Genomic DNA, 19,449 nt, shown 5'->3' with positions numbered 1-19,449 from the left:
AAATTGGTGAGATGACACCAATTTTATTTGATGTGTATGAGATTTTGGGATTGGCTGTGGATGACGAGCTTGTTACATATTGTTCTATCTGTGATCTCCACAAGTTCATAGAGGATAATTTGGGTATAGTCCCTATGGGAGGCAACTTAACAATCATAAAGCATTTACGGTTGAAGGCTAATTTTAGGGGATTGCCACCTAAATTCCAAAATTCAGTTGTTCAACATCCGAAATTTCCAGAATTTCGGTTGTTGAACAACCGAAATCACAATTTTAATTAAAACTTCTTATATTACAGTGGATTTTCATTGAATGCCCTTTTGTTTCAATGCTCATTTATGTTCTATCGCTCTTTTATCTTCTACTGGAATTATATTACAATGAATTATATACCAGATTCAGATCAACACCTAAATCACTCATTCACACTAACACCAAGTACAACACAAGATTGATGGCACCAAAATCACTCATTTCATTAATTCATCAAATTGTTAATTGCATACAAAAATACAAGATTGATAACAAATAATTCAATCTATCGGTTCTCTGCATGTTCTCCTATTATGACCCACTATACCGCATCGTTTGCATTTCATAGGCCTGGTGATGGGCTGCTTAGTCTCGGATCTTTTTCGTTGCTCTTTTGATCTACTGGGAAGACGTGTCATATTTGGTGACAACACTGTACAGTTGAACAAACCTGTGAACTTAATATCATCTGAGACATGCCCAAAGGGAGTTTGAAAGGCCCTTTTAAATATTTCTACTGTAAAATACTGAAGGCAGTATGCAATGGCATCCAAATGCATATGGTTAATAGCCGCAATCGCATTAGTACAGGGTATGCCACTGAGTTGCCATTTTCTACAACTACATGTCCAATGAGTTAAATCGACAGCGTGCTTCTTTTCAAGATAGTGGATCTCAAGCTGTGTATCCATGACGAATATAATTGTGTGTAAAACTTTAGCATTCATCTTTCGCAAGTCTAGTAATTCTTGGGCTTTTGGTACTAGCAGGCCGCTCCAACTATTACCTAACTCCCTCTTCTCTTCAAACCTGGTAATCAATTGTACCATTATTTTTTCACAATTGTAATGATCAGCTTCTCTCGAGCCGACATTATCCAAGCATTGAATGACTCGGCTATGTTAGAGGTAAGATGATTGTATCTTGTCCCTGAAAAATAGGCATCTGCCCAATATTTGGAAGGGATATTTTTAATCCACTCATATGCTTCAGGGTCGGCACACTATATGTCAAACATAATTTTTTCAAACCCATTAATGGTCGCTTTACTAGCAGCCTTTCAAAACAACATCAGCAATACTTCGATGTTTGCTAACTGCTTCATAATGCCATTGAAATTCCCTCTCATATGTCACATGCAGAATGTTGGAAAACACGTGGGAAAGCATTTTTCTATTGCTTTTAGTAGGCTTTATGTCGATATGATATAATTGTTAAGGCATGCAGATTAGAAAACTCATTTAATAGCTCCCTCAGTATACTTAAGAACCAATACCAACTCTGGTAGTTCTCCTTCTCGACCATTACATATGCTAGTGGAAAGAGTCCATTATTTGCATCTATAGAAATGACGCACAATAGTATGCCTTAATACTTTCTTTTTAAAAATGTCTCATCAATACCAATTAGCGGTCTGCATCCATTAACAAAAACCATGATGTATGGACCATAAGCAATGAATAGTCGTTTGAACCTGTCTTCATCTGTGTAGATGCGAACTTCGGTTCCTGGGTTGGTTATTCGGAGTTTCTCCGCATACAATGAGAGGTCATAGTATTGTTGTTCATGTGATCCATCTATCATCTCTCTAGCAACCTCTTTTCCCTGCCAAGCTTACATGTAGGAAAGCCTGACACCGTGATTGCATTGGACATCCTTTACGATGTCTTTAGTTTTTTTTTTTGGTTGGTCATTAAGGCGGGCTTTAATTGTTTTTGCCACCCAATCACTACGAGCTAGTGGTTGATGGACCCTCCCCATTAAACCACTACGTGTGTGCTCTTTAACCATATATTTCACTTTGAAGTATGTCGTACTGCCAACTCGTAAGCACTACACTTGCCATGTGCATCTATCTGCCTTACAACTTGCCCACGCCTATCCTAATTCACTTTTGTCAAACTTCAGAACAAAATTATTGTGGATTGCAAAATCAACAAGATGATGTCGGCATTCATTGACACTTTCAAAATATTGCCCTATATTCCATTGAACCTCGTTACCAACTCCTTTACATGGGCCCTACACTGGTTCAATATCCTTCATATCACGCTCTGGTACAAGCTCAAGGTCAGACACCACTTGAATATTTTGATCTCGATTAGTTAAAGTGTTACGCCAGCTGTTGACAAAAGATAGAGCGTAAGATGAAACAATAATTTCTGTACATAAAATAATAAAATAAAGCAAATTACAGATAAAAAAATAAATTGTAGATATACCTATTTCTTGAAGATAGACCTTCACCAATAGATTCCTGTTTTGGCTCCATTGTAGAGGTAATATATACAACAATTTTCAAAGTTTCCCCTCCCAATATAAAAGATACATCTACATCATTACATCAATCAAATCAAGCCCACTAGAAAGACTTGTGTTGCGGTACATAATAGCTAATTTGTTTGGATCACACATTGTTAAATTACCAAAATGACTTTTTTGTTCCTCCAAAGAATTATTTCCATTATACTTCGTAACCTTCAATTTTTCCCCTTTGTAAAAGATACGTCTGTCATTTGCATTCGTCTCAAATGACCTCCCCATATCGGAATACCAGTTGCACTTCCTCAGTAAGCATCGTCAATGCTATTGTATTAAATGAATAGCATAATTTGTGTTACAATAAATTGATACAATAAATAATACAATAAATTTGGATATTTTTAACTACTTTAGGGTTCATAAAATGTGACTATTACATAACAAATTGAAATAGTATACTACTATAAAAATAAAAATAATCAATAAACAACAAAAATAACAACTGCTCAAAATAATCAATTGTAACAAAATTAACAAACTACTCTATTAATTGTAAGAAAATTAACAAAAAATAATCAACAACATAAAGCAAGAGTAAGAACAGTACCAATCACGATCGTGGGCCAATCTTGTGAGATACTGTATTGGGGGAAAGTAAAAAAGGTATGATCCCGCAACTTTATATATATATATATATATATATATATATATATATATAAATTTCTTATGCTAAAACGCGGGAAAAATAGGCGCGAATATTTTCGGTTAATCAAAAACCAAAATCCACAACATTTCGGTTGTTGAAAAAGCGAAATCAAAATTTCGGTTTTTGAACAACCGAAAAACCTAATTGCAGTTGTTAGGGAGAGCAATTCACATTTTTAGATGTTGAACAATCGAAATTAGATTTTCGATTGTTCAACACCTGAAAACACTAATTTCGGTTGTTGAACAATCGAAACTAGTGCTTGAAGGTTAAAACAACTATTCTGGTTTTCGTTGTTCAACAACTGAAATTTTGTTTAATTCGGTTCTTCAACACCCGAAAATGGGTAAAGTCGTCTTTTTTAAAAAAATATCGTTATGAAAGGGAAAAAAACAGACATCCTGGTAATAATAACGGAAACTCAAAAGGGTATCCATAATAACGCATATTATAACGGATATTAACGTAATTTTCTCTTATTTTTAACTTATTTTGTAGTAGTTCCTATCATGTTGAATAGAGATATATGTGTTCTTATTTTTTAAAAAAAATATATACAATGACATCATTTATTTTTGATACAAAGATATCATAACCATCATTGACCATTAGATTTGAATAGGGTGGTGGAGAATGTATTATTGTTTAGGCACAAAGTCCAAAATAAACTTTTTCGAATCTTGTGCATACTTTCATTTATTGGATTTCATCTTCAATGGCTAAAAGTGGTTGTGATCTCATTGTACAAACAATATCTCGTATCATAGTATAAAACCCATTTAAAAAACCATTTGTCCCAAAGTGGAAGTCACGCCCCTATTTATTCCCTCTTGTATAACTATTTGTTTGGATATCTTTTTTTGAAGGAAAAAGTTTATATAAGGTTACAATCTTATACTATAAAAGTATGGTGCACATGAAAAATCGAGTAGAAAAAAGTGTCCCAAAGTTGGAAAACTTTAAAATAGATTATATCTCGACCTCAAGGTGTATGGATATATAGTAAAATAAAATCCTAAAAATAGTGCATATTATAATAAGTTATCTGGGCTGCCTATTTTCAGCATTTTATGAAGTTCATAAAAATATGCCCGATTTGCACTATTTTTAAAATTTTAAATTTTATAATTAGAGTTGAACATGAATTTTCAAGCTATAGTAAAGTTTACGATACTGGAACTATATCTCCTAGCAAATTTTAAAAGTGCGGATTAATTGTATAGTGTAAGGTAGGCACCTTATACAAAGATTAACTTTGATGGCAGTGTTAGAGAGAATGGACTTGTTACTAGCTATGCCGAGTTGTTTAGGGATTCTTCGGGGGCTACTATTTGGTCCTACCAAGGCAGTCTGAATCCTTGCTTGGCTAATAAAGTATAGTTTTAGGGCCCTTTTTTTTGAGGTCTCTAATCTAGGGAATGCTTTTCAGCAGATTATCATTGAAGGGGATTCTCTCAATGTGATTAGGTGGTGTCATTCCCCAGCTTTTACTCATTGGAGGTGGATGCATATTGGAGATTGCATTGGCAAGTCCTTAGGCGACCATCTTATTTTGTTCTCTCATATCAATCAAGTAAGGAATGCGGATGCTGACGTGCTTGTGACAGGGGGCTCTCTGTCTTAGGGTTGTTTCCGTCTCTTCTCTTTTTGTTTCCTTTCTCCCCTGTTTTTTTGTTTTATTTTCTTGTCATTAATTAATGAAAATCCCCTTACTTGTTCAAAAAATAAAAAGAGGTAAGTACCTTACACAAACCTCACCTTTTTTGTTTTTTTAATTTTAAATGTCCTATTAAACTAATCACTTTGGTTGAAAAGGACATGTTGCTTCTATCTTACTTTCAAAACCAACTTTTCACGGGAATTTTGAGATTGCTTATAGGAAGAAGCAAACCCGGCCCCATCAAATAATCATACTAACTACTTAAAAAAACAAAACAAGGGCTCCATTGAAGTCATCGTAAGTTAAAATATGAATTCCTTTGGGAAAGGGGCAACGTCGTGGTGGTAGTACCCCACATCCTAGTCACCACGTCTAGGGGTGGCAATGGATCCAGATCCAATGACGGAGCCCAACTTATGTCGGGGTATGATGTTAGTCTCCAATAAAAAATATCACAAAAAAAATAAAATCGACAAACCATTTACTCGGATCTGTCATTAAATCACACGAGGGACTTAAAGTTTCATACCAAATCCTATAAATTAAGTCATCCAGTGTCAGGCAACCTTAAGAGTTATATTTGGTGAATCTTATTCTCCTTCCATCTCTCATTTTCTATCATTTTCTCTATCTTTTCTAGAGGGGTTAATCTCCTTTAATAGAGAGTACATTTATTTTGTAACTCTTACATTTATGGTCTATAGGAGTTGAGATCCAAGTATAACTCATACCTTAATTCTCTTAACTACAGTTAATTAGGATTAACAAGTTGTCACCAAACTATTAATCCAATATAATGAGTTAAACTTGTCATTAGTCCACTAATGACTCACATAATAAGACGTTATCCAATATTCCCACAATTTGATAAAAGATATTTAAAAATTAAATAAACTTTATATATCTATAATATAAAAATAAATTCTTACAAGGAATCAAAACACACCACCAGGTTTTTTCTCCACTGACACTGGATTTTCCCTCTAGTGTACCGTCTTATTAAAGCTGAAAAATGGATCCAAGTATATGATATTGCCTCATATTAACCACATGAAATTTCATATATACTTCAATATGGCTTTTGTACCATTATTGAAAAAAAAACATTTTCGAGAGAAAAGGTCCTGATAGGCAACATTTCCAACACATGGGTCAAAAAATGGATCTAGCAGGTCAGGTGTAGGTCCAAATATTGAACCTGAACACTATTCGGGTACGGGTCCGGGTCCATGTGGACCCAACCTAAATAGTATTATTATTTAAATAATATCTACTATATAATATTTCAATAGTATTTAATTAATATTTAAATAAAAAATAACTACATATTTTAATTATAATATTTTAATAATACACGTATATATTTAACATAATATTTAAATTATTTAAATTTTTAAAAAAAATATTTTTTGTGTCGGGTCCGGGTCCAGATCGGGCACCCTTTGCCACCCCTAAACACGCTGAGATTTTCATTCCCATTGACACGATCCCGCTAACATCTTAACAAAACTAACTCCGATATTCAAAAAAACGGGTAGGGACATGGCTTCCCCATTGAATTACCTAAAAAAAATGAATTCCCATTAAAAAGAATAGCATATGTATTAAAAGATACTAAAAAATGCAATCAAAATTACAAGATATAATATTAAATAGAAGTTACAAAGATTACAAATAAATTAAATACAAATAAATTAAACATCTATAAAGTAATATCAACTTAAATAATAAAATTAAATTTGACATATTAATTTTTTTTAAGATCTAAAAGTACAAGGGGAAGGCCTCAAAAGATACGAATGGAAGTAGTGAAAAAGATACAATGACCTATGGTCTCGTTAAGAGTATGGTTCCTAATAGAGTGGAATGTGAAACGTGATTCATCTAACTGATCGCAAAGAGTTGAGATAAGGCTCGGATGATGATGATGAAAATTAAAGAGGTGAGAACTTTAGAATCTAGACTACATGTCATATGTTACAGGAGCTCAAAGAGGAAAGAGACCATATATAATTTTTTATTTTCTTATTTTGTTGTTAGAAATTTTGGATTGGATTTAAGCTCTATCCCTTTATAGTGGATTTGCTATACACAAAGTGTACCTCATGTATACAAATAATGCAGAGTTGTTATTCCCAAACTTAAATAAATAAATAATAAAAAATAAAAAGGTCATGATAGTCTCTTGACAAGGAAACAGAAAAAGTAAGACAACTAGAATGTAGAAAGCGCACATACAGATTATTAAATATTGAGAACAAAATCTTTATAAATGGGAAATAGTATACATGAGGAAATTTTTTATATAAGGTGTCTATCTTATACTATAGAAATAGGCAAACCCAAAAAATCTATTTTTATATAAGGTGTCTCTCGTATACTATAGAAATAGGCAAACCCAAAAAATCTTTTTGAAAAAAATCCTTGTGACGTTTAAAAAAACACTAAAATTGATCATCTAAATCTCGAAAAAATGGTTCCAAGTCTAAAAAATAATACATCTTGTAAAATATTACACGAACTGTCTATATTAAAAAATTTAGTGTCTATAGATATACTCTATTTGCACCATTTTTTGAGCTGTAAGTTTCATAATTAGCAGCATAAATAGATTTTTATATCATAATGAGAATTTTTAACACCAAAACTGAATCTTTCAGCAATATTTGGAGGTGTGGGAATACTTTGATTGTCTAAGGTGGGTGCCTTATATAATAGTGGCCTATACATGATCCCTTGATAAAGAGAGATTGCAAACCCTAATTCACCTTATGATTGTCATACCCTAGATTCTCAACACATCTGTTTTTTTTGCAACAAGCAATGGCTAGCTTAACACAAGTCTTTGGCCTAAGTTATCTTTCTAGTCCTATTCTGGTTGAGTGCTAGGTGCCCTATCCATGGTTGCGAGTTAATATATGTAAAATAGAATCAATAGATAAAATTATGAGGTTAAGAACCCAAGTCTCAGCTCTTGGCTATGAACCCTCTCCTTGGCCAATTAGATTAAAACTATTTTTAAGATTTAAATTTAAATAAAAACCTCAAATTTCATTATTCACTTTTTATTTTATTTTGGAGTAATTTAGTATTGGTTTTATTTAAAGGATTGTCTACAAAACGACCATTTACCTTTTATATAATGAGGTTACAATCATTTAGTTTTTTAAATTTAAAAATAGATAATTGTAAGAGTGTCATTGATTACACAAAGTTCCAGCGATAAATACCTACATATATCTATATTATTCAGGTCAGGTCTGGCTAAACCCGGACCCGATCTTTTGGGTCCAAAATTTGGACCCATACCGAACTTGAGGTCCGGTCTACCGGTCGGGTCCCAGGTTTGGCCGGGTCCATTGCCACCCCTACTTTCTCTCAGCAAACTATGGATCCAAAATTATTGACACTATCTCTTATAAGTGGACCATGCCATATAAAGAAGACATAAATACTTTTCCATTCCACGAAAAGCGAAAAGCAAAAAGCGAAAAGCGAAAAGCGAAAAGCGAATTGGAATAGAACGATTTAGAACAGCGAATTGGAAGCCAAAGGCACTTTTTAATTTAGCTATTGTGAGGGATCCCTTTTTTTATAAAAAAACATTATCATCTCACATTTAAAATACAAAAAAGAATAAAATTGAGTGAATATGGGACCATCTATTGATGAACAAATTCCCCTGTGATAAAAAGTCCTAGTTATGTCCAAAAAATTTGTCAAAGATTTGAGTGAGATGACATCTCATTCAAATCTGTGTAATAGAGAGGGCGTATAGCCCCCTCCAAGATAGCACTGTACATTTATTCCCTCATGTGAAAAAGCTACTCAAGAGAAGTTATTCGATTTAAAAATTTGAGATCCACTTTAAACTCACCGTACAAGAGAGCGAAGAAGATTTTGAGTTATTAAAAAGAGAGCGAGGAAGATTTCGAGTTCTTAAAAACTTAAAATGCCTTGGTTCCGGGTTAAAAAAAAAAAAAAACTTCGGATTTCATTCCTGAACTTTGGAAAAACTGTCTTGCCAGGGTTTCCCTAGTCCAAAAATTTGCATAGAGTTTCGTAAAACCTTTTTTGAGGTTTTGGAAACTTGGGTTTTGAAATTGAAAAAAGTGCCAAGCACCCTCTTTTAGAGGAAACATAGATTTAATAATAGGGATTGTCTACAAATAGATCTTTTATCTATGCACTTTTTTTTTACTTTCTTACTTTTTTTTTAGAACAAATATAGTCTCAAGATTGAATAGAGACCATTCAATTTCTAGAGGGTCAAATCTAAGTGCTAGAAAACTTAAATTTCAATTTTTTCCTTTTGAAAATAGTCATCTAGTGAATCTTAGATCACAAAAGTTTAAATTGAAAAAATCCTCCAAAATAGGCATGCAGAAGGAGGGAGTAGATATACATTATGCTCCTGCTTGAGCATAGCATATACGCTCATAACAAAAATCATATAAAATGTATCTTTTTCTTTTTGGGATTGTATACAGTGAGACCATTAACCTTTGATACAACGAGGTCACACTTATTTATAGCTATTAGATGTGAAATTTGATAGTTTGGGTGAGTCACAAAGTTCGAGAATTTTTTTTTTGAATATTTTTCTAGGTCAATGAAATTAATGCAATCATCCAATTCCACATTCATTGGTCAAGATTAATTGTGACCACCTTATACCAAAGGTAAAAGATCTCATTGTATACTTTTCCTTTTCTTTTTTAAAGGAATAAAAGAACAAGACATGTGAGTGCGCCGTGTCCATTGTTAGAAAAATCGGGCGATCTAATTGCTAACCGCACAGTTAGATCGGAACCGGCCAGTTCTGGTTTTGGGCGGTTTTGGTGATCGGCTGGTATTTAAAATATATATATATATATATACATATAAATTCACAAAAATAAAGAATTTAATTTGCAATGCATTTTTAAATATTCTTTACATTATGACAAAGATTAAAAACTTTTTTTGTCATTAATACTCACTTTAATTAAAAAATCGATTCGTTAAAATTTATATTTTCCCATTAATTTTCAACTTCATTTGAATATGTTTGGTTTTAATCATTCTTTATATGCTTTCATATTTTAGTAGATTTTTTTGTATCTTTTTTATTTTTGTTAGAATACTGCAGATTATATGTTTTTTTGTTCTTGAGGCATTATTTTTTCTATGATATAGAGATTTCAATTCTTATTTTTTCTCAGTATGATTATTTTCAAAGGAAACAAAATTTAAAGTTTGCAGTTTTTGTCACTTATATCTCGCCCTTCAAAAATTGATCAATCTTTGGTTAATCTTGAGACATTATTTTTTCTAGTACATATAAATTCCCTGATTCCTTTTAGAATTATGAAATTACCCTTATATTGAGTTTTATCCAAGGGAGTAGCGGGACAGTATACTTCCGTTTGAGTATAAAGTCTTTTAGCATTGTTAAATAGTTTATTTCTAAACTTCCATAAATTTCCTTAATAATATTAAACAAACGCTAACACTGGTTTTTATGGCTGCCTTTTATGAAACTTTTTGCCTACGCCATCGACAAATTGTTCTCATTGAGAGCAACCTTAGGCCTCTCTTTTACACGTCAACAATGCAAGACTGCACTTTTTTTCGCCCTTTTCATTTAATAATCTTAATATAGATTCATAATTATCTAAAACCAAAGTGGTAACACCACCCCCATTGAAAAGGGAGCTGGAGTCGTGGTAGTACCTCTACATCTTAGTTATCATGTTGTGGTTTTCATTTCTACTGACACCACAACATTAATACCATGTTGTGGTTTTTATTACCACATTAATACCATGTTGTGGTTTTCATTTCCACTTATACCATCCTATTGATATCTTAAAAAAAATAATTCCTAAACTTGAAACAATTGGTAGAGATATGTCTTCTCTATTAAATTACCCCAAAACATAATAAAAGGAAAATATCTACTATCTATTGTGTACCATCTGGAACCAACGGTGGATGTCCATACATCGTATGGTATACTTAGAAATGCTATTAAGAGATCGGGTTCAAGCTTGACTAGCGTGAATTCATGGTAACGAGGCCCAAGCTTGGCCTGTATTGAAAAAATTTAGGCATGAGGCTAGGGCCGAGCTAGTTTGAGTCCGGCCATGAATAATTTGAGCCTATGAAGCCTGGCCCATAGGCCTTAACATGTGGCCCAAATCCCAGACCACAATTGGGTTTGGCCCTAAAGACTGTGGGGTGGCCCTAACCTCTTAACAACCCAAATACTAATGCCTTTGGTTGAACCCACTTATTCAATGGATCAATGTTATCAAGATTTGATTAGGCACCGAACCAGTGAGGGGTTTGGTCTAGTCAAAACCAGTCCAATCATTTGTTGAATCGGTTGGACTAGATTTTTGGAAAAAGAAAGAACAATAGATAAATAATTATAAAATGTAAATTGTATTAAAAAAATTGCTCAATTTCATTTAGCTAGTCGAATCTAATAAAACAAACTGATCCAACCAGAAAAAACAGGTCATACATTGGTTCTAACTGGTTTTTTAACAATCTTTTAACTTTGACTAGATCAATCGAGACCACCAATTCAGTCCGGTCTTAATAATTCCATATGAATAGGGTATGGGCTTGATTAGTTAAGTTGTTGAAAGGTTTTGCTAAAACTCCTAGAAGAGCAAATAGTAAAAAGCATTCCTACTTACTTTTAATCACTTTATAATATTCTTAAAATGGAGCAATATGGGAAACTGTTTCTTAAAGCTGTGGATTTATTGCAACTCAAATCTTGTTGAAAAAAACAGTTTTTGTGCTGAAAAATTTATTATGATTATAAAAGCAAATGGATTTCAAACCCTATAAATGGTTAGCCTCGCCCATTTCAAGTCCCTACATATCTACCAGATTTGATGCTTTTTAAAGCTTTAAGTTCCACAACTCGTGGTAGAAACGGATTTGTTGGCCATTAACTAATATTTTAGTATTGAAACTTTAGTTTCTACAAGCTTTTCACAAGTGGCCTTGCAAAATTTCATAAAGCTATGGCCTTCATATAAAGCTTTAACCTTATACTATGAGATAAGTTGCACAACAAAAATCAATAGAACAGAGTTTCAAGGAGTTGGAAAACTTTTGAATTGAACATCTCGAACTCGAAATGTGCATATAAAGTAAAAAAACAATTTTAAGATTTTCAAGAGAAAAATAGTACTTTGCGTAACAAGTTATCTAGACCTTCTATTTTCTAGATTTTCAAGTATTAACAAAACTGCTTGATGTGTATTATTTTTTAAATTTTAAATTTTATAATTAGGATTGAATATATATTTTCAAGCCATTATATGATTTATATGACTAGAATTGAATCTTCTAGCAAAACTTAGAAGTGCACTTTACTTGTATAGTATAAAGTATCCACCTCATACAAACCTTACCCCTTAAGCACATGTCGTATTTCACTTCATAGATTTCCTAAAACCGCAGCCTTAGGAATTAGTTTGTAGTCTCCATAGGAATTAGTCTACAATCTCCATTTTCCTTTTTGGATGGGGTTCTATGAGTGAGCCGCCCACAAATGTGTCCCCCCTCTAAAATTTATTTTAGAAGTAGATTTTTTATCTTTTTTTTTTTAAGAAAAATTTCGTATAGAACCATAATTCTTCATATTATTTCATGATAGACATTCATTCTATTTTTCTTTCAAGCGGTCTTAAAGATTTCACCATACCCAATCATCTTTTATCTCCCTCTTTTATTGCCTTTTGATTATAAAAATTAACCAAAAATAATCTCTTTATACCATTTCAACCCAAAAACTTTTTTAATGGGCGGAAAAAGAAAAAGTGGGTTAAATTTTTTTTTAGGTTGAAATGGTATAAAAAGATTTATTGAAGCTAATTTTTATAGTCAAAAGTCAATAAAAAAAAAGAGATAAGAACTGAAGGGGTGTGGTGAAATCTTTAAGGATTTTTTTTTGCTGCTGGAAAAAAAAACGGAATGAAAGTCTATCATGAAATAATATGAGAAATTAAGGTTCGATATGAAATTTTCTTTTTTTTTTTTTTTATGAATTCATCATCTTGTCAAGGTGATCATGAATATGAAAATAAAAATAAAAATAAATATTTATATTATTTCTTGACACACAGTCTATATGGAATCTATGGAGTTACACTTTATACAATGTCCATCTTAATGATAGACGCTTGTGAGTTAGCATGCTCTTGGCCCTGGAGGGCAATGAACCTGGACCCGACCTGGTACACGATGGGTAGACCTAATCTGGGTCCGAGAATGGGTCTAAAACTTGGACCCAAAAGGTCAAGTTCGAGTCTAAATCTAGGTCCCTAATACTATTTGGGTCTGGATCTAAGTCCGGTAATATCTTTTAGGTCCCAATTTATGAGATATAGTTACGTACATAGATATTTTAAATTTTATGTCTGGTCTAATTGGTCTAGGTCCGGGTCCGGTTCAAATGGACCTGACCCCACCCGTTGCCACCCCTACATTGGCTGGCTGGCTGACTCACGCAACAATTTTCCTTTCCCTGGTCAATGGCATTTTAATAAATATGGACGGACCCAGGGGGCACTTATGTCATCCCCGCAAGGCCCGGGATATTTGTGCTTCATACTTTGTCCAAAGGCTCTCCGAAATATCCCCCAACACTTTCTCTCTCTAAAACTAGTATGCAAAAATATCTCAGCACTTTCTCTCTCTATAAATGGAATGCGAAAATATCCCAAACGCTTTCTCTCTCTAGAAATAAAATGCAGTTGTATCATCCATAGATATTTCTCCCTTCCCATTCTTTCCAAAAAGTGATAAAAAGAGCAAACCCTTTTCCTCCATTCTCTCTCTCTCTCTCTCTATAAAAACCTCCTTCCCCCTTCAACAGTCCCCAAATTTTAGAGCTTTCAGTCACCAGATTTTAGAGAGAGAGAGAGACAAAGAGAGCAGGGCGGAGATGTTTTTAGAGAGAGATACAGAAATTTTAGAGCTTTCGGTCACCGGATTTTAGAGAGAGAGACAACGAGTGCAGGGGGAGAGCATTTTAGAGAGAGAAGGGGAGATTTAAGAGAGAGAGACAGAGAGAAGGCGAGTATTTAGAGAGAGAAAGGAGGAGAGAATTTTAGAAAGAGGGGGTGGGATTTTAGAGAGAGAGATGGAGGGCTACGATCATCGCAACTGGACTGATGAGAAGCACATGTCGTATCTCAGTTCCATGGAAGCATCATTCGTGCGCAGGATGTTTCACAGCAACGAGCAGGGCATCGTCCAGCAGTCCACCAGACTCGATCGATACATGCCTGACTCGGCCGATTCCACATTGGATTCGGGCACTCGTGCAGGAAAGGGGTTTATGGTTCCAGGTATAATTTCCTCACAACATCAATTTCTTTTTTTTTTTTTTCTTTTTTTTTAATTTTGTTTTTTTTTTGCTGGAATTCTTGTGTTGAGATAGGAAAAGGTTTATATCAGGTGTCCTTATACTGTACGAGTAAGGTGTACCTAATAAACCCACTAGAGAAGGTCTTTTTTATTTTTTTTAACTGGATTTTGGTTCGCAGGCTCGTGCCACCGAGGAGCAAATTAGAGAAGGTCTTTCCTGTGCTGGAAAACCCTCAAATTGTTGAGATTCATAGCACTAAAAAAGAAAAAGAGGGGGATTTATAATCATAAAAATCATTCATCTTTTTAACGCATTATCTATTTTCAAGATTTTTAAGTATTTTCAAGATTTTTAATTGTTTATAGATGTTACAATTTCTTAAACTTTAAATTCAACGTAGATTTGAGGTACACCTTACTTCAATAGTATAAGGTTGACACCTTATACAGAGTTCACCCGTTTGAGATAATGATGGGTTTCTCCTCTGATTAAGCAAATGTTAGTTTTGGGTTTTTAGAGTATTTTAATAGGTGGAGTAGGGTCATGAGATATTATACGAAATTTGTAAAAGTAGGTGTGGTTTATATAAGGCCGAGGCCCTGAACAATCAAAATAAAGTGCACCATTAAATGGTATTGAAAGATGAAATTTGTGTGATGGTTTGAAATTTTAGTTTTATTTTTAATTATAAAATTTATAGCTTAAAAAATAATGTAGATCAAACAAATCTATGAACACTTTAAAAACTTAAAAATTGACATACCAAAAATGCATTATAAGATGCACTATTTCTAAGACTTGGAAATCTATTCTTTCTCATATCTATACATCTCGATGTCGAGATGATCAATTTGAGGATTTTTTGGGCATCGAAACAATTTCTTTTAATAAATTTTTGAGGTGCGCCTTATATAAGCTTTTCGTATCAAAATACATGTAAAAGATGAAGTATTTAATGGTTTTTTTTTTTACTATTTTCTTGTTTTAATAGGAGCACACGGTGTTTTTAGTCGTAGAAGGCTTATGTAGATATGCACACCTTCTTCATTATGTATTTTTTAGATGGATTTTGGACTTAATTTCTTAGGTTTATAAAACCTGTAATATGGAGATTATAAATATGTAAAATAAATAAATTTTAGAAACTAAAAGTAATTATTTTTTGAAAAAAAAAAAAAAGATGGTTGTCTCTCTTTCTTGGAGAGGCCACCACTCTGTTATCATGATGCAAATAAGAAAAAAAATCTTAAATTATTGATAATTTAAGTGTATTTTTATAAGTTTTCCTATTATAGCTTATAAACTCACCAAAACTTAAACTCTTGTCTAAGTTTTTGTGACATCTACCACATTTCTAAATAATGTCCAATTGTTTTTCCTCAAAGTTTTGGTGGATTTGCCCAACGCTTAGATCTCTCAAAATTCATCTATTTTCTTTTAAGAAACAGAAAAAGCTCTTGAATAAATACTCATTTTTGTTCGGTCCAGCTTTGAAAAGCCTCACATACAAACAATATTCTTGAGAAATCAAAATCCACAAAATGCTCATAAATATAAGAATTTGTTGCATACAATGAGACTGATACCTTTGGTACACAAAGATCCCTCGTACCTCAAGCCATCAGATGGAAAATAGGTGAGAGAGTACCAAATCTCGGCAAAAGTCTAAGAAATTTTTTATTGGACTTCAATTATAGTCGAGGCAATTGTCTCCGAGCTGGCTGATTTCATCTGATAGGTAGAGGTGAGTGTGATTTTTTTGTACTAAAAATAGATGATTTTATTGTACCATACCAAAAAATCACAAAGGTATTTTTCTCTCTGCTTAGCTATTGTGTTTATCACTAACTTGATTGCAATAATTCTTGCCTTTGCTATAATATGACTTGTAAGTTTTTTTGAGGTTGGCATTTTTTTTTGGCTTTTCTAATCATGTAAAGCAAAATTTATTAGTTTGTTACTTTTTTTTTTTTAGACAGTGAAGAAACAAACACCATACATCCTTGTAAAGTGAGCAGGAAGAAGAAAGGCTTCTTACCCAAAACCATATGCACAGATCAGGTTGGTTTTTCATTTATTGTTTTAATCTTCGTTTATTATGCAATTTTAACTACTTTTAAGCCTCTTTTTTTTATATTTTTTTTAATAAAAAAACATATCAAAAAAAGCTTACAATTTTCATAGCTAGTTCTAATTGTTTTCTTATTTTTACTTTTAGATTATCTCATATAGAAACTGACAAAGCTTTTTGTGTTGGCTTCTCTCTCTATTAGGTGGTCCCTATATTTGGGAATGGAAAAGGAAAGGAAGAAGGGTGCTGAAAAGCTTTCTATTGTGCTTCAAATTCATGTAAAAAGTATTAGGAAGATTAGTGTTTCCTTGGGTAATTTCTTCTCCAGCACCAGGTGGCTTTTTTTTCGGGTAATTCATAGGGGAATATAAGCCCCTACCCATTTTTAAAATTGTCCACCAGGTGACCTTTTTTTTTTTTTTTTTGGGGGGTAATTCAGTGAGGATTACAGGCCCGTACCCGTTTTTTAAATGGTTAGATTTCTGAAACAATCAGTAGAATTAGAGAGCTCCCCTCCCAAACACCAGGTGACTTTTTCTTCATCTTCTTCTGATTTTTCCTTTTGTTGGGGGCTTCAAAGTTAAACATGTTCATGTGATGATTATATAAAGTTGATCATGTGGTGATTATATATAGTTGATGCTCTCTCTCTCTCTCTCTCTTAGGCTGCATTCTTCTCTCTCTTTACTCTTTCTGATTGGTTGTAAGGCTCTCTCTCTCTAATTGTGGGTTGAAGCATAACATGAGCTATAAATGCCTCCCATGCTATTGCTCCCATTGCTTCCTCTTTATCTCTGTCTGGGAAAGTACGCAATGAGAATACATAATTCTTGTACAAAAGGTAAAACTATGCTTGAATTCAAAAGATTTTTTTTTGTATACTGTGATGAGTTTGACCCGTCTTATTTTAACATCTAACTGCATGTTTTTTCTTTAATACAACAAGTTCTTTAAAAAATTTGATTTGGATTGGAATCATTCAATTTGGATCAGGCATTGGTGGTTCGGTCAAGTTCCCTCTATATATCGAGAAATGACTGTTTTAATTTTTCTCATTTTTTTGGCCCGGTTTTTCCAGATCACCGATCCTCCATACCGGTTTTTGGATTGGCACTGAACTGTGTTTTTAAACATTGCTTTGCACACTAAAAGTAAATCGTCTCATTGTATATGAACCATTTTGTTTTGGCATTGTTCTATAAAATACTCAAAAAAACATATAATAAATAAGACTATTTATCTTTAGTGAAAGAGAGATAATCCCTCTTTACCATTAGGAACGTTTCGACCAGATTCAAAGTTCGTGGTATACTTCAAGTTGACATATGCTGGTTAGGATTAATCGTTAATGCCTCGAGTAATCTTCTGGTATATAATCCTAAATGTTGAAGATGGCTTTATTCGAGTCTCATTTGCATTCGATTAGGTAGAAAGTTGATTTTGGGAAATGCATGGCTAGCAAAATGGTTACAAGCCAACTAAAAAAAGTGACTTATATAAGGTGTCAATTTTATACTATATACGTTAAAATTTTGTCAGAAAATGTTGTTTTGATGCCTAAAGCCCTTTTAATTAATAATCTTGACCTCGAGATCTCTGATGCAAATAATTTACATTTGTGATCTCCCTCCCTTGGAGATTGGTTGTGATCTCACTCTCTTCTCTCTCTTTTAATTCTATGTAGCATAAGGAATTTTAATTCTATGTAAGATAAGGTAGGTTTTAGGTGGGTTTAGGGACACATTTACCATGGTGAATCCACCCTTATATTATAATTCACATTAGGGATGATTATGAATCAAAATCCTTCAGGTCTATCATCTCAACCATCATGATTAAAAACAAAATGACACTTGTTTTTATTCTTCAAAAGATCATCAGATCATTGCTTCTTTATGTCCAAATTTTTTTTGAATTTGAGGTTAAGAAACTTGTTGTTAATATGAACGTGTGTGGGTCCTAAAACCCTCAAAACTTTTCCCGTGCACAATGGCAAAATAGTCATTACATCATAATCACGGCTAGAAGGCCCCCCCAGAGGGGGGACAAAAATTATGCTTAAGCATTGTCCACAAATTTACCGAGCCAATTCAAAATTGCCGGAAATGTCTTGAAGTTGGGGGTTGCACGTGACAAGTTCTTCCCTAGACTCTGAGAAATCGTTACTACCATATTTCATCAATTGAAAAAACTGGTAAAAGGCTTTACAAACCTTTTTTTTTTTTTAATAAATAAATGATCCCCATCTATTTTAACTCCAATTTACCACGAAACATTAAAGTCCAATCACAACACTTCAATGACCTTCGCAAGTATATTATACACCATAGGATATGGTACTCCCTATGGCCATTGACCTTCTATTTCGATAATCCATAGCGTGTGGTTTATCATTAGGAAAAATATACTCTGAGATCATTCACCTTTGGTACAAGGAGGTCACAATTAATCTTAATCATTAGATGTAAAATTGGGTAGTTGCATTTGCTCCATTGACCAAGCTCAGAGTTCAAAGAAGTATTTTGAACTTTATAATGCACCCAAACTGTCAAATTTCTTATCAAATGGTTATACGTAGTTGTGACCTCCATATACAAAAAATAAATTATTTTATTGCATATAATCCCTTATCATAATTCTCAAGAAAAGGATATTTAACTATAATTACTAATTCAATTTCAATCGTTTGTTGCAAGTAACAATGGTGATCGTGTGGTGTAGTATGTGTTTTACGTTTTACATGTCCACCCTCTCTCTCTTGGGAATATATCGAAATACACATAAAAGATGAATTATTTAACATTTTTTCAATTTTTATTTAATTCAAAAAGTCCATCAAAAGAAACGTTATCATAGACAAAAAATATTAAATAGTTGAAATTATAAGTGTATTTGGATTAATTTCTCACTATGTTTTTCGAACATTAACATGTTACTTGTTCATTAATGTGATGGTAATGATCCACAAAAATTGTAAGTGTGCATGTGTACAAGTCTCTTAACAAATGTTAGAATCTTGTAAAGGATAGGGCAGATTTATTAACTCATTCCTAATGCTTGCTTAGGTATTTCAGCAAATCACAACACATAAAACCTTTTTTTTTTTTTTTTTCAAATTT

At 33.0% G+C, this 19,449-nt stretch overlaps 1 protein-coding gene across 1 annotated transcript; it reads left to right on the top strand.

The window, feature by feature from the left end:
* The first annotated feature begins 13,981 nt into the window (after positions 1-13,981).
* LOC105421707 (uncharacterized) lies at positions 13,982-16,965 on the top strand. The gene is made up of 3 exons (XM_011630040.3): positions 13,982-14,239; positions 16,235-16,320; positions 16,533-16,965. The coding sequence occupies exons 1-3, from the start codon at positions 14,032-14,034 to the stop codon at positions 16,578-16,580; spliced, it is 342 nt and encodes a 113-aa protein (XP_011628342.1). The 5' UTR covers positions 13,982-14,031; the 3' UTR covers positions 16,581-16,965.
* The last annotated feature ends 2,484 nt before the right edge of the window (positions 16,966-19,449 follow it).

Source organism: Amborella trichopoda, chromosome 9 (assembly GCF_054954075.1).
Source record: "Amborella trichopoda isolate Santa Cruz 75 chromosome 9, AtrichopodaSantaCruz75HAP2 v2.0, whole genome shotgun sequence".
Taxonomy (NCBI): Eukaryota; Viridiplantae; Streptophyta; class Magnoliopsida; order Amborellales; family Amborellaceae; genus Amborella; species Amborella trichopoda.
Note: the sequence above shows the minus strand (reverse complement) of the source record. Positions and strands in the feature narration are given on the sequence as shown.

Excerpts from the sequence above, each read along its gene's own strand:
- LOC105421707 (XM_011630040.3), top strand. The coding sequence starts at position 14,032 with ATGGAGGGCTACGATCATCGCAACTGGACTGATGAGAAGCACATGTCG. Across the intron at positions 14,240-16,234 it reads AAAGGGGTTTATGGTTCCAG|ACAGTGAAGAAACAAACACC; the intron begins GTATAATTTCCT and ends TTTTTTTTTTAG. Across the intron at positions 16,321-16,532 it reads AAACCATATGCACAGATCAG|GTGGTCCCTATATTTGGGAA; the intron begins GTTGGTTTTTCA and ends TCTCTCTATTAG.